The sequence below is a fragment of the Saimiri boliviensis genome, chromosome 1 (genome assembly GCF_048565385.1).
Source record: "Saimiri boliviensis isolate mSaiBol1 chromosome 1, mSaiBol1.pri, whole genome shotgun sequence".
Lineage (NCBI taxonomy): Eukaryota > Metazoa > Chordata > Mammalia > Primates > Cebidae > Saimiri > Saimiri boliviensis.
Genome location: NC_133449.1, coordinates 144748073 through 144760603, shown reverse-complemented (window position 1 = coordinate 144760603; position 12531 = coordinate 144748073). Strand labels below are relative to the sequence as shown.

The window sequence follows — 12531 nt, the reverse complement described above, 5'->3', positions numbered from 1 at the left end:
TACAATGACTTTCCTAAGTCGGGCAGCTACACAATAGGGACCAGAGACCAGCCAGTAGTTTCTAGTCAAACAAAAATCAATTGTTATTTATTGAACAGAGTTTGCAGAAACTGGAGGTCTCCAATTCAGTGACCAAAACCGCAATTACTTTTGTACCAACCTAACAATTTTTTAAAAAACAGTTATAAAAAACAACAAAAATAAAAAATAAAAATAAATAAAAACCGTTGTTATTCAAACCTAAATTCAACTGGTGCTCACTTTTGTTTTCACTTAAGTTAATCACACGTTCATGTTACCATGGAGTTGACAAGTTAATTTGTAATGAATGGTGACCTAATATTTCACTGAGTAGTCAATCCCTCTTTCCACTAAAAGAAGCTGCTTCTCGCTGTACTAAACCCCTGCCTCTCATTCTCCAAACTTTCAGGTGGCCAACTCCTTGTCATCTTCCCCTAGATCCTGAGTGGGGTTTACTCTCTTATCTCCCTCGGGGGCCGCTTCTCAACACTTAAAGAGCTTCCATCTCCACCTGTGTCTCTAAGACGGATCTCCTTCTTCTCCTGGGCCTAGGTCACCTCGGGATTACCCGAGGTGCCCCAGCAGAGGCTGCACAAGTCAGGAGAGGAAGTCCAGGAAATGGGGAGGTCGCCAATGACCACGCCCCGCGACTCTGTTTGGGAACCCCCAAAATTTACTAAGGTGGAAAAATTACAGGTCATTGTGGGGTTAGGGTGAGGGGACCCGGTCCCAGGGAAAAGAGTTTGTTTTCCCACCAGAGGGAACGCTGGACGCAAGGGGAGTGTGACGCCCTTCCTTCCCGTGTAGTCCTGGGCGTTGCTCTCTCGCCCCAGTGGTGACGCAATCTCCCCGCGCCGGGGGCGGGGTGCGTTTGACGCCATCTCCGGGCGCCCGGCTGGGGGGGGGGCGCTGGGTGTGGGGCGGCTCCGGGGCCGGGGATGGCGGCGGCCGCTGTTGCGGTGGCTCCGGGACGAGCGGGTGGATACCGGGAAGCGCTGTGAAATGGGCCGGTAAGTGTCCCTGGAAGTCGTGGCCGCCGGGGCCAGGCAGGCCCAGGCTTGGTGCTCCGGAGGAAGTGGCCCCCAGGAGCCCGTTGCTCCGCCGGGCCGGAGCCCATGAACCGCGGACAGAGGGAAGGGAAGAGGCCGCACCTAGACCCCTGCACCCTTCTTTCTGCCCTGGCATGCAAGGCGGCCTCAGACCCCGGCGCCCTGGAGGGTGTATCCCTGCGGGCCCAGGTGTCCGAGTCTGCGGGGCGGGAATGGCCTCCAAACAAGGAAGCGTTGCTTGCAGGCCCTCGTCCCTGCCCCGTTGGTGAAGGGTCGACCCTCTACTCTCTAAACGCAGAATTCCCGATTTCGAGCCCTACCCTGATTGTAGCAAGGATTGTGGGACCACTGGGAGCCATAACCCTAGTCTCTGACAAGCTTCTCCTTTTTTGTCGGGTGCACTTCTCACCCGCAGAGAATTGGGGTCTCCAGCTGGGTTCACCCCCTTGATTCCGACCCAAGCGTGTTGAGGAGCTTGGTTCTGGGTTCTGCTAGCAGCGTTGGCAGCTCTCCTGTTAACTCGGTTGGGGGTCACAAGCTGCGTCTTCCCTTTGAGATCCTCAGTGAGGTTCTGGAGAGGCCGAGGTTTCGGATCTTTAAGTGTGTTTTGCGTTGTGGGAACCTGGCGCACAAGCTTGGCTCTTTGTTGTCCTTTCTGCAGACCTTTTGCCTCTTTCGGTGCTTTTCCTAGCCTGTGTTTGCTAACCTCTGGGTGACCTGAGGGCAGGTTTTCTCTAACGTTTTCGTTACAGAAAGCAAGGATCATTTTGGGATTGAAGATGTGACCCCACTTTCCACTGGAAATGAAGAAGAAAGCAAACTGCTTTTCAGTTACTAAAACTGCTGGTGGAGAACAGAGGCATCATTTATGCCACTGTGTAGTATATGTTTGTGGAATGAGGAATTTGTCTTTCCACTGTGCTTTCCTATCCTATTACCTTTTATGTACACCTGCATCTTGCCAATCATAACAGAGAAATGTTGCGTTCAGTTTGGGTTGAGGCTTGCAGTGTTCTACAGGACTTGGACAGGATAGTCAGTAGTTTCTCAGAGCACTCATCTCTACTGCCTTCTCCGTTTTCAGAGGTTAAGGCTCCATTCTTTTGTGCTTCGGGTTTCTGGCAAGTGTAGATTCAGATATTGATGGTTTAGTGGTAGTTTTGTTTCGCTAGTGTTAGCCACCTGAGGACCAAGGCAATATTTTCAGTTTCTTTCACACTTGATTTAGCTCTTGGTGTAAAGTTGTCACTCAGAATATTTTACGTGAACATACACACATACACACACTCTTTTTTTTTTTTTACCCTGAAAATCTCTTAATAAGTCTTCCCCTTGAGTGACTCCCCCTTGACCTCTTTTTCTGCCCCAGAAACATAAATAATTGTTCTTTTTCATTTAGTGCTGCCTTTTTCATTTAAATAACCTCCACATTTATGTTTTCACAGGCCCTGTATAAAGGGGAGTTCCATGGAGTTGATTTTTCCTGCTTCCCATTGGTCATATGGGAACAGTATTAAATCTTACATTTTTATTTGTGCATTTAACTGAAATTTGGATTGGAAACAAATTTAACCTTTGGGGAACAGGCATAGGTAGATGTTAAGGAAACAATGTTAAGAAAAACCAATGAAATTTAATGCATGGAAATTTTATTCCAGGGATGCCTTCTTACAAGTGAGAGCATTAGAGATTTCTTTTCCCCTCTGTTCTACTGCCTAGGTACTCTGGGTAAATGTACCGTTTACCTGTGGAGAAGAAGATGAGGCAAGGATGTGTATACTCTAATGCCTTGGAATTACCTTTCATGATAACCCTGGGTAAAATCAGAGGTCTGGCAGCTGCTCACTCCATTCCTGTTTCTATCTTCTAGGCTCCCGAGCCAGCCGGGAGGACACTTACTACAGCTGCTCAGAAGCACCACTGGAAGCTCAGGTAATACTGGCAATTTGAATCCTTGTTTCAGGAAAATATCTGGGATGTCACAGTGGAAAAACAGAACAGAATATAACATAGGAAGCTCTTTTCAGATCCAAAGAACTAGAACCTGGTTGGAAGGAATAGGCAGCAAAGTTCATGTGCAACTTTTTGGTTTGTTCAAACCAAAAAGTTGCTTTATCACAATGGACAAAAGCATTTGTGAAAGGTGACAATAAGAGAAAGGGAAAAGAGAGCTTTCTTATGAATTATACAGATAATGGGGGGAAAGGACAGGCATGTTTAGAGGAATGGAACCAGAATTTTATAGAGTGGTGGCTGGAGCAGACCTGCAATGGAGAAGGAGCTATTGGCAAAAGAAAGCACAACGGAAAAAGAAAGGGAATGAATAGAGAAGGCAAATTGAAGGTGGTCATTGAGAAGAAAAGAAGCCTTTTGAGACTAGGGAACTGGAAGTCTATGTAAGTTCAGAAGAATATTGTTTTTCTTTTGTGGGGAGGAGAAACAAGTTGACAGCAAACTAGTTTACTCACTCTCGCTATAGAGAATCTGAGTTAAAGTGTAGTATTTCATGGGACAAAAATGTTTATTTTCATAACCTGGTTAGGTAGCAAAGTTTAAAAAAAAGAAAAAGACACAAGCAGACCTGAGGATTTGACACCTAGGTCCTTGAGATACTGATGATACAAGGCAAAGATGGAAGAGAGTTTTTTAGCCAGGCTTGGGATGGTGGTAGGTGAGATCATAACCCAAATTAGGCTACAGAAAGGAAGCAAGGATGAGGTCATATGTTCAGGAAAGAAGGTGGCACATTCATATTTGATACAAAAGGAGAAATTTAAGGAAAAGAGCCAGCAGGAGGCTGGGCATGATGGCTTATGTCTGTGGTCCCAGGACTTTGGGAGCCTGAGGCGGACGGACCACCCTAGGTCAGGAGTTTGAGTCTAGCCTGGCCAACATGGTAAAATCCCATCTCTACTAAAATTACAAAAGTTAGCCAGGCATGGTGGTGCGTGCCTGTAGTTCCATTCCAGTTACTCAGGAGGCTGAGGCAGGAGAATTGCTTGAACCCAGCTGGCAGAGGTTCTGGTGAGCCGAAGATTGTGCTGCTACACTTCAGCCTGGGTGACAAGAGCAAAACTCCATCTTAAAAATAAAAGGAAAGCAAGCCAACAGGAAAGACCTGGTGTTCAGAGCCCCCTTTGGGAAGAAGGCTGAAAAGACTCAGGATGCTCATGAGACGCAAGACTAACCGTGAAGCTGTTGGTCTCTCTGGACTTGGGGAGCCCACAGGTTATTTGCACATTGGTGAATAGTCATCCCTGTAGCTCTTGGTGCCTTGTGGCTTCCCCCATTGTTTCTCTCATGTTCCAGTCTGGATGAGTTGGGGGAAGTCTCCTTGTCTGCCCCCTTCTTTTACCTCCTTTTTTCTAACAATCCCCTTTGTTACATCTTTCTCTGTGGCACAATTCCTCCTATTTCCTTTGTCTTGGCTCATCCCTAGGTTACAGTACTTTTCTTTGCCTCTGATTTGTTCCCTAGCAGATGTGGGCACCCCAGCCAGAAGCAGAGAGGGGTACAGGGAAGCCACAGCGAAGCCCCTTCTGATGCCCCAGGGAGCAAGCCGACTCCTTCCAGGCTCCAGGAACACCACAAAGCAATATGAAACCTGTTCATGAGAGGAGTCAGGAATGCCTTCCACCAAAGAAACGAGACCTCCCCGTGACCAGCGAGAATATGGGGAGAACTACCAGCTGCTCCACTAACCACACACCCTCCAGTGATGCCTCTGAATGGTCCCGAGGGGTTGTGGTGGCCGGGCAGAGCCAGGCAGGAGCTAGAGTCAGCCTGGGGGGTGATGGAGCTGAGGCTATCACCGGTCTGACAGTGGACCAGTATGGCATGCTGTATAAGGTGGCTGTGCCGCCTGCCACCTTCTCACCAACTGGCCTCCCATCTGTGGTGAATATGAGCCCCTTGCCCCCCACGTTTAATGTAGCGTCTTCACTGATTCAACATCCAGGCATCCACTATCCCCCAATCCACTATGCTCAGCTCCCATCCACCTCGCTGCAGTTCATTGGGTCTCCTTATAGCCTTCCCTATGCTGTGCCACCTAATTTCCTACCAAGTCCCCTCCTATCTCCTTCTGCCAATCTTGCCACCTCTCACCTTCCACACTTTGTGCCATATGCCTCACTTCTGGCAGAAGGAGCCACTCCTCCTCCGCAGGCTCCCTCCCCGGCACACTCATTTAACAAAGCCCCGCCTGCCACCTCCCCACCTGGGCAATTGCCGCATCATTCAAGTACTCAGCCACTGGACCTTGCTCCAGGCCGGATGCCCATTTATTATCAGATGTCCAGGCTACCTGCTGGGTATACTTTGCATGAAACCCCTCCAGCAGGTGCCAGCCCAGTTCTTACCCCTCAGGAGAGCCAGTCTGCTCTGGAAGCAGCTGCTGCAAATGGAGGACAGAGACAGCGAGAGCGAAATATTGTAAGACGGGAAAGCGAAGCCCTTGACTCCCCCAACAGCAAGGGTGAAGGCCAGGGACTAGTGCCCGTGGTAGAATGTGTGGTGGATGGACAGTTGTTTTCAGGTTCTCAGACTCCACGGGTGGAGGTAGCGGCCCTGGCACACCGAGGGACCCCGGACACTGACCTCGAGGTCCAGCGGGTGGTTGGCGCTTTAGCTTCTCAGGACTATCGTGTGGTGGCAGCTCAGAGGAAGGAGGAACACAGCCCCCTCAACCTATCCCATCATACCCCCGACCATCAGGGTGAGGGACAGGGGTCAGCCAGGAACCCTGCAGAGCTGGCAGAGAAAAATCAGGTCCGTGGGTTCTACCCTCAGTCCCATCAGGAACCAGTAAAACATAGACCTTTACCCAAAGCAATGGTTGTAGCCAATGGCAACCTGGTGCCCACTGGAACTGACTCAGGCCTGCTGCCTGTGGGCTCGGAGATCCTGGTAGCATCAAGTCTGGACGTGCAGGCCAGAGCCACCTTCCCAGACAAGGAGCCAACACCGCCCCCCATTACCTCCTCCCACTTGCCTTCCCATTTCATGAAAGGCGCCATCATCCAGCTGGCTACAGGAGAGCTGAAGCGGGTGGAGGACCTCCAGACCCAGGATTTTGTGCGCAGTGCCGAAGTGAGCGGGGGGCTGAAGATTGACTCTAGCACGGTCGTGGACATTCAGGAGAGCCAATGGCCTGGATTTGTCATGCTGCACTTTGTGGTTGGTGAGCAGCAGAGCAAAGTGAGCATCGAGGTGCCCCCTGAGCACCCCTTCTTTGTATATGGCCAGGGTTGGTCCTCCTGCAACCCTGGGCGGACAACACAACTCTTCTCTCTGCCCTGCCATCGTCTACAGGTGGGAGATGTCTGCATCTCTATCAGTTTACAGAGCTTGAACAGTAACTCAGTTTCTCAGGCCAGCTGTGCTCCCCCAGGCCAGCTGGGTCCCCCCCGAGAAAGGCCTGAGAGGACGGTCTTGGGACCCAGAGAGCTATGTGACAGTGAGGGGAAGAGCCAGCTGGCAGGAGAGGGCTCCCGTGTGGTAGAGCCTTCCCAGCCTGAGCCTGGTGCTCAGGCCTGCTGGCCAGCCCCAAGCTTCCAAAGATACAGCATGCACGGGGAGGAGGCACGGGCCGCACTGCTCCGTCCCTCTTTCATTCCACAGGAGGTAAAGCTGTCCATTGAAGGGCGTTCCAATGCAGGAAAATGAAACTCTTTCCCAGACCAGGACTGGGCTTTACCCCAGAGCTGAGCCTCGCCGCCGTGAGCAGGCAGAGGATTTGCACATGCCGAGCAGGGAATGGCTTTCTTGGCAGTGAGATTTGGGGGAAAGGGGAGGCATGAAGTCAGCCTCCCAAGGCAGGATCTGTTGCTCATTACCCTATGGCGTCCTTTCAGGACAACCCCAGAGGGTATTGTGATGGGGAGCAGCAGGCCTGGGGCAAGGAAGGAAGGGGGTGCACACAGGAGAAGAAACATTCCAAAATCAGGGCCTCCCTGTTCTTTCCTTCCCATCCCTAGCTCCTGCAAAGGAAAGTCCAGGCTTTGGGAGCAGATGGCAGAGGGAGGGAGTAAAGAAAGAGCCAAAAATGATGATCCACAGCTTATAGTAGCAGTTAAACTGTCAGAAGTTTTTTTCCTTTTTTGTGGTGGAAGGGCAGGAGGCCCCAAGGTTGGAAATAAGAGGGTTCCCACCCAGAACCCTTCTTGTGAGAGATGTGCACTTTAAAGGGTGATTTTGTTCCAGATGTCTATGGCTGGGTGTGTGGGGGAGGAGCACTCTTACCGACAGGACTCTGCTTGATCCTCTGCTTCATAGCCCTTCCCCATCTCTCCTCACCATTCCGCCTACAAGGCTTTTAGCAGCACCCGGGCCCAGAGAAAGAGCCCCTGCAGGGTGCAGAGTGAAGTACTACCTTGACAGGGACTCAGTCAGGGGACTTTGGGAGAAAGACTTGATAGCCAGGCTGACTGGGTTCTAGGCAGGGCTTCTGGAAAGGTAGCTCACCTAAGAAAGCTCCTCCAACTCAGCATGCCAGACCCACTTCGAAATCTCACAGAATCTCGTTGGTAATGGTGACTTTAGAAAGAGCTAGTAGACTCTTCCCCAGGCACCAACCCCCCACCTTTGTCTGTGTTCTGCCTAAGTGCCTGCGCCGCCCCCACCCTCGTGCTGCCCTGACCTCTGCATGGTGTCGTGACCTGGGCCTCATTTGTAGCTGCACTGCCTTTCCTTGTCTGCAAAGTTGGTTTTGTCCACTCTGACCAAGACCTCTAGTTTTTGGTGGGTAAGGGGTGTCTCGGGTTTCCCCATCAGCTATAATCTCTATTTAAAAAAATCTCAAAATCATGTCCCCTCCACTTCCACTGCCAAACAGCTAGGTGGAGAAACAAGAAGGGAACTGTGCCCTGGGCCAGGGCGAATTTGTGGCCGGGCAGTGCCCATCATGGCATTTTCAGATGTCCCATATGTCCCCTCCCGTCTTATTCCACTGCTTCTCCCAGCATTCTGGCATCTCCAAGCTATCCCCTCCCACCACTAGCTCTAAGATTCTAGGATAGTCTTGATAACATTTCAATACCTGAGGTAGATGTTATTTTGTGGTGGTATATTCCTCTGCAAAAAGTATTTTCAATCTTAGTTACATTTGCACCCCCCTCCCGCTCCCCACCAATGTCTTAATCCCACATTTTCTTCACAACTTTTAGCATCAGCTCAGACCGTGGGGTTCCATTGGGTATTGGGAATTAGGCTCCCCCACTAGCTTTCAGGTGGGTGAGTTTTTTGTTTGTTTTTTGGGGGTCTTTAGACTCTTGAAGGCAACTCAGGGTATTGTCCGCCCAGCTCTCTGGTTAGACTTCTCCCAGGCTATGATCCTGGCATTTCCTTTATAAGGTATACTTGGATTGGCTGAGACCTGGCCTGGCATCAGGAGTCCAAACCTCTGAGGTCTGATCTCTGCTCTGTCAAGGACTTTCGGCAAATCTTGTGACCTCTGGCTCTTTCACTTCCTCCCCACCTGCCAAATGGGGATAAATAATCTTACCTACCTCCTGGGGGGAGGGGAAGTTCTGAGAATGGAGTCATTCTTAGTGTTCAGGTGCTAAAGGTTGTTCTCCTGGGGGAACAGAGTGACTGACTCTGGCTTGTTTGCGACAAGCCCTACACTCCACTGTTTGATTCCTTGAAAGCAGTTGCCTGGTCAGTCAGCTTTTAGGGGTCCATCAAAGGAAGCTGCTGACCTGACTGCAAGTGCTTCAGTATCTGGTTTGTGTCAGAACCAGACACCAACTTTGTATTGCATTTGGGATCATATCTTTCCTCTGTCCCCCATTCTCTGAATGCTGCTTTCTCTGGCTTGTCTCCTACAGTGGGGGCCTGTGGGGTTGAGTCTTGTGGAATCCCTTCAAATGAGAGCCTTGGGAGAAGGCTTCATCTCTGGCTGTTTCATGAGCAGCTTATTCCTAGAGTTCATTGTTTGCACAGGTTTCTCACAAACATCCTTCCTCATGGGAAGGCTCGTCAACTGAATTCAGTAACATGTACACAGTAGTTGCTCAAGAAATGACCGCAAGGATACAAGCTGAGCTCTCTCTTTATGGGGCAAACCTATGTCTAACTAGATATAGACTAGTTTAAGTCAAATCACCCTCCATTTGGGCTAGCTGTGACTTTACAAACTGGTCACTTCCATTGAATTCTGGAAAGAGAAATTCCTGAGGACCCTGGCAAGCTGTGCCCTGACCTTTCTGTTGTTGCTTCTCTTGTCTCTTGCTGGTGAAGCAATACCAGCAGCTCCTGTAATACCACAATATCGTGCCATGCATATGTAACATATTAATACTTGATCTGGCTGAGCTGCAAAGGTATCTTTCATAAAATACGGTCCCCAGGAAAAGAAGGTCTATGCCCTAAATCTCAGTCAGAGCTATGACCTTCCCCTTGCAGTTTAGTCTTTTCCTCCAGGCATGAAAAGTAAGACTAACCTGTGGCGTGTCCATTCTTCCTTATAGGAATTTCCTGAGTTTGCAGGAGACACGAGAGTGGTTTTTAGAGAGTGAGCTTTTTTTTTTTTTTTTTTTTTAAGACGGGGTTTCACCATGTTGGTCAGGCTGGTATTGAACTCCCGACCTCAGGTGATCGCCTGCCTTGACCTCCAAAGTGCTTGAATTACAGGCATGAGCCACCACGGCCGGCCTAGAGAGTGAGCATTTTAGTGGGAAGTTGTCAACTTTTTAGGAATGAGCAGTTGACAAGGGCCAGAGCCTGTCCCTTGTCAGCAGTAGGATGTTCCCAGAGCTTAGGAATAGAAAGGAGAACTGCTGACTGTCTGGCACTGTACGGGAATAGGGGAACCCAGTAATGGATGGATAATAAGCCAAGTCTTGAATCATTCCTATCAAGAATTAGTGTATATTTGGAAGAGAGGTGGCATGGGGGAAAGGGGCTCTGGGAGTTCAAAGCTGAGTGCTTCTACCTGAGGGGAGGGGCCCCAGTGGATCTGGGCTGATCCTTCTGCATTCTTGGTCCCAGTTGGTCATAACACCAAGGGCTTTGCTCTGCGCTGCTTTGCCACTGCTGCTGTCTGCTCACTGTCCTGTCTTCTGCCCTCTACAGCTCCTGTCCTTCCATGTCTTTGGCCATGTAGATTAAGTCCAGGTGTCTGTTTCATTCTTACCTGTGTTCTGCCATCTTATTTTATTGCAAAGTCATGTTGAATAGGGATGGTGTGAAATGCTGCTGGTGGGCTGGTGAATCCAAAGGGATATGGCTTCAGTGCTGTTGGGAGCCCTTTGGCTCCAAATGTCTGACTATCTTGAGGGAGAAACAAGCAGGTTTCTACTAGTGGGTGTCTTCTGTTGTATTAACTTCTTTCCTCTGTGGTGTCTTGTATCTTGTTTTAAAAACAAAATGAAGGGAACCACATTAGGGCCCATGCGAGCATCCCATTGTAGTTCCTCCAGCTCCAGTTAGGTGGATTGTGGAGTTTGGAGAGGGTTTAAAGTTTGGCTGAAATAGCCCCACAAGTGGGGTTTAGTTTTCTTTTTACCAGTGGGCATCATGGGTGATTTAGAGGGAAGTACAGGATGCTGGTGTGATTTGAACCTGTAGCAAGCAGGCATACTGGGGTTGAGTGAGCCCTCTGGAGATGAACGGTGGACATGGATTGACTGGGAAAAGGCCTGGGTCCATTGGAGTAAAGATAATCTGATTTATTGAATTGGCCATGGGAGGTTAGGTCACAGTCTTATCAAAAAAAGTAAATAGGACAGCAACTAAGTTTTAGGGAGACATCTTGGCCTCCTAGGCTAAGTTTACTAAACAACAGTGAAGCTACAGTACCTTCCAGTTGGGAAAAAGTGTACACTACAGTTGAGGAGCTGAACCTTATTAGGTTGGATGTTGATCAGGAACCTGTTTGCCCTTTGCTGGGAAGCCTTCACGCTCCAGCTTCCCTGGGGTAGGGAAGGTCTCCCACATTATGCAATAATAAAACAAGCATCTGGGTCTTTGGAGCTGTCAGTTGCTCTTTCAACTCTAGGATCCATCTTTGGACCAGGAGCCTGGTCTGGGCCTAGGATGACACTGGCCCCAGAGATGCTAGAGTCGACTGCACTCTCTCCTTAGCTGCAGACTATGCACAGTGCCTGGGGCGGAAGGAGGAGAGGTGTCGCGGTTTGCCCTGCTGCCTCCCCAGCAGGAACAATAGTCATAAATGCACTTTTCACACTAAAGGTTTCTTTATTAGTTCTCCTGTTAAACCTAGATCCCTCCCTGGTAGATTGCAAACTCAAAGTCTTTGTGATCCCAAAGCCATTCCACTGCAAATGCCCAGCAGTGAAGATGGCCTCAAATTGGGTTCCTGCCTGCAGTGTGTGTGGCAGCAGCCCATGTGCCTTTACCTATTGTCAAACTTGCAAGCATTTATTTGTCTTTATGACTGTCATGGGGACTGAGGTTCTTCAGAGAGAGAGAGAGAGAGAGAGAGAGAGAGAAGAGAGAGTGAACTGATGACACAGTGGTTTTACACCCACCCCCGGACAGGGAGTTTGCACGTAGTTGTGAGCTATGAGTGGTTAGTGCATTGCTGGTATTGCCGAAGGCAGGGTTAATCCCTCACTTGCTTGATACTTGCAACTTGCATTCAAGAGAATCTAGATTGTGTTGGGGAAGGGACTGACTGTACTCATGGCTAACTTGAAGTATTAAAATAAGGCTGTCCCCTACAACCTTCTTAGTCACACAGGATCCCTGTAGCCAAAACAGTATATGATCCAGCTGCAGAGAGCAGACCGCTCTCAGCTTGCACAGCACCTTAGGTGAGGGAAGAATATATGGATAGGGAATGGGGTGGAGAAAGAAGGATGAGAATGTTGTCATCCAGGTGGCTTTAGGGTCCTAAGGAGTGGAGGAGGATGGCACTGGGGAGGTCTGGACGGATCTGGTAGGAGTTCCCTGTAGATAAATTACTGATCCCCCATCTACTATCCCCAGTATGTAATGGCTGAATTAATATGTAATCAACTGCATTGTATCTAAAGCCTTAGAACTAGTCAGGTGCTCCCTCCACCCAATACCATTTCTTACCCTCTAATCCTACCTGATCTTTAACAAAGCATTAATAATTCTAAGGATAATCTCTATTTTGTTGTGCTTTTTTGTAACTGTTTTAAATAAATCAATTTGTACTGTATATTTGTACTTTTGTGAGATCCTTTTTGCTGTTTTACCATTTTAAGTCTCTGTACTTGGCTACACACAGATTGTATTTTTATTGTTAATGCTCTTCTTATGGATACCTGCATTTAACTTGTGGACTATGTAAACACAATATCTATCAATATCTATATATCTATATATCTATCTATATAAACTACTAGCTTTTCTTTTTGGTGTTTGCGCCTTCTTCCTATCCCAGCCTTAGACGGTGGCCACGGGGTGGGGGATAGAAACCTTTGTGGGAGCAGTTATATGGGGCCTATCTTTGTGTGGTGAGCACAAG

At 49.0% G+C, this 12531-nt stretch overlaps 1 protein-coding gene across 2 annotated transcripts; it reads left to right on the top strand.

Annotated features, from left to right (window-relative positions):
- The first annotated feature begins 911 nt into the window (after positions 1-911).
- ATXN1L (ataxin 1 like) lies at positions 912-12222 on the top strand. Of its 2 annotated transcripts, none has more exons than XM_039476602.2 (3): positions 912-1031; positions 2941-3002; positions 4551-12222. In XM_039476602.2, the coding sequence occupies exon 3, from the start codon at positions 4668-4670 to the stop codon at positions 6735-6737; it is 2070 nt and encodes a 689-aa protein (XP_039332536.1). In that variant the 5' UTR covers positions 912-1031; positions 2941-3002; positions 4551-4667; the 3' UTR covers positions 6738-12222. The 2 variants fall into 2 exon arrangements, with proteins under 2 accessions (XP_039332536.1, XP_074261883.1); XM_074405782.1 differs by having other exon boundaries at positions 4548-12222.
- Positions 12223-12531: the final 309 nt, after the last annotated feature.

Excerpts from the sequence above, each read along its gene's own strand:
- ATXN1L (XM_039476602.2), top strand. The coding sequence starts at position 4,668 with ATGAAACCTGTTCATGAGAGGAGTCAGGAATGCCTTCCACCAAAGAAA.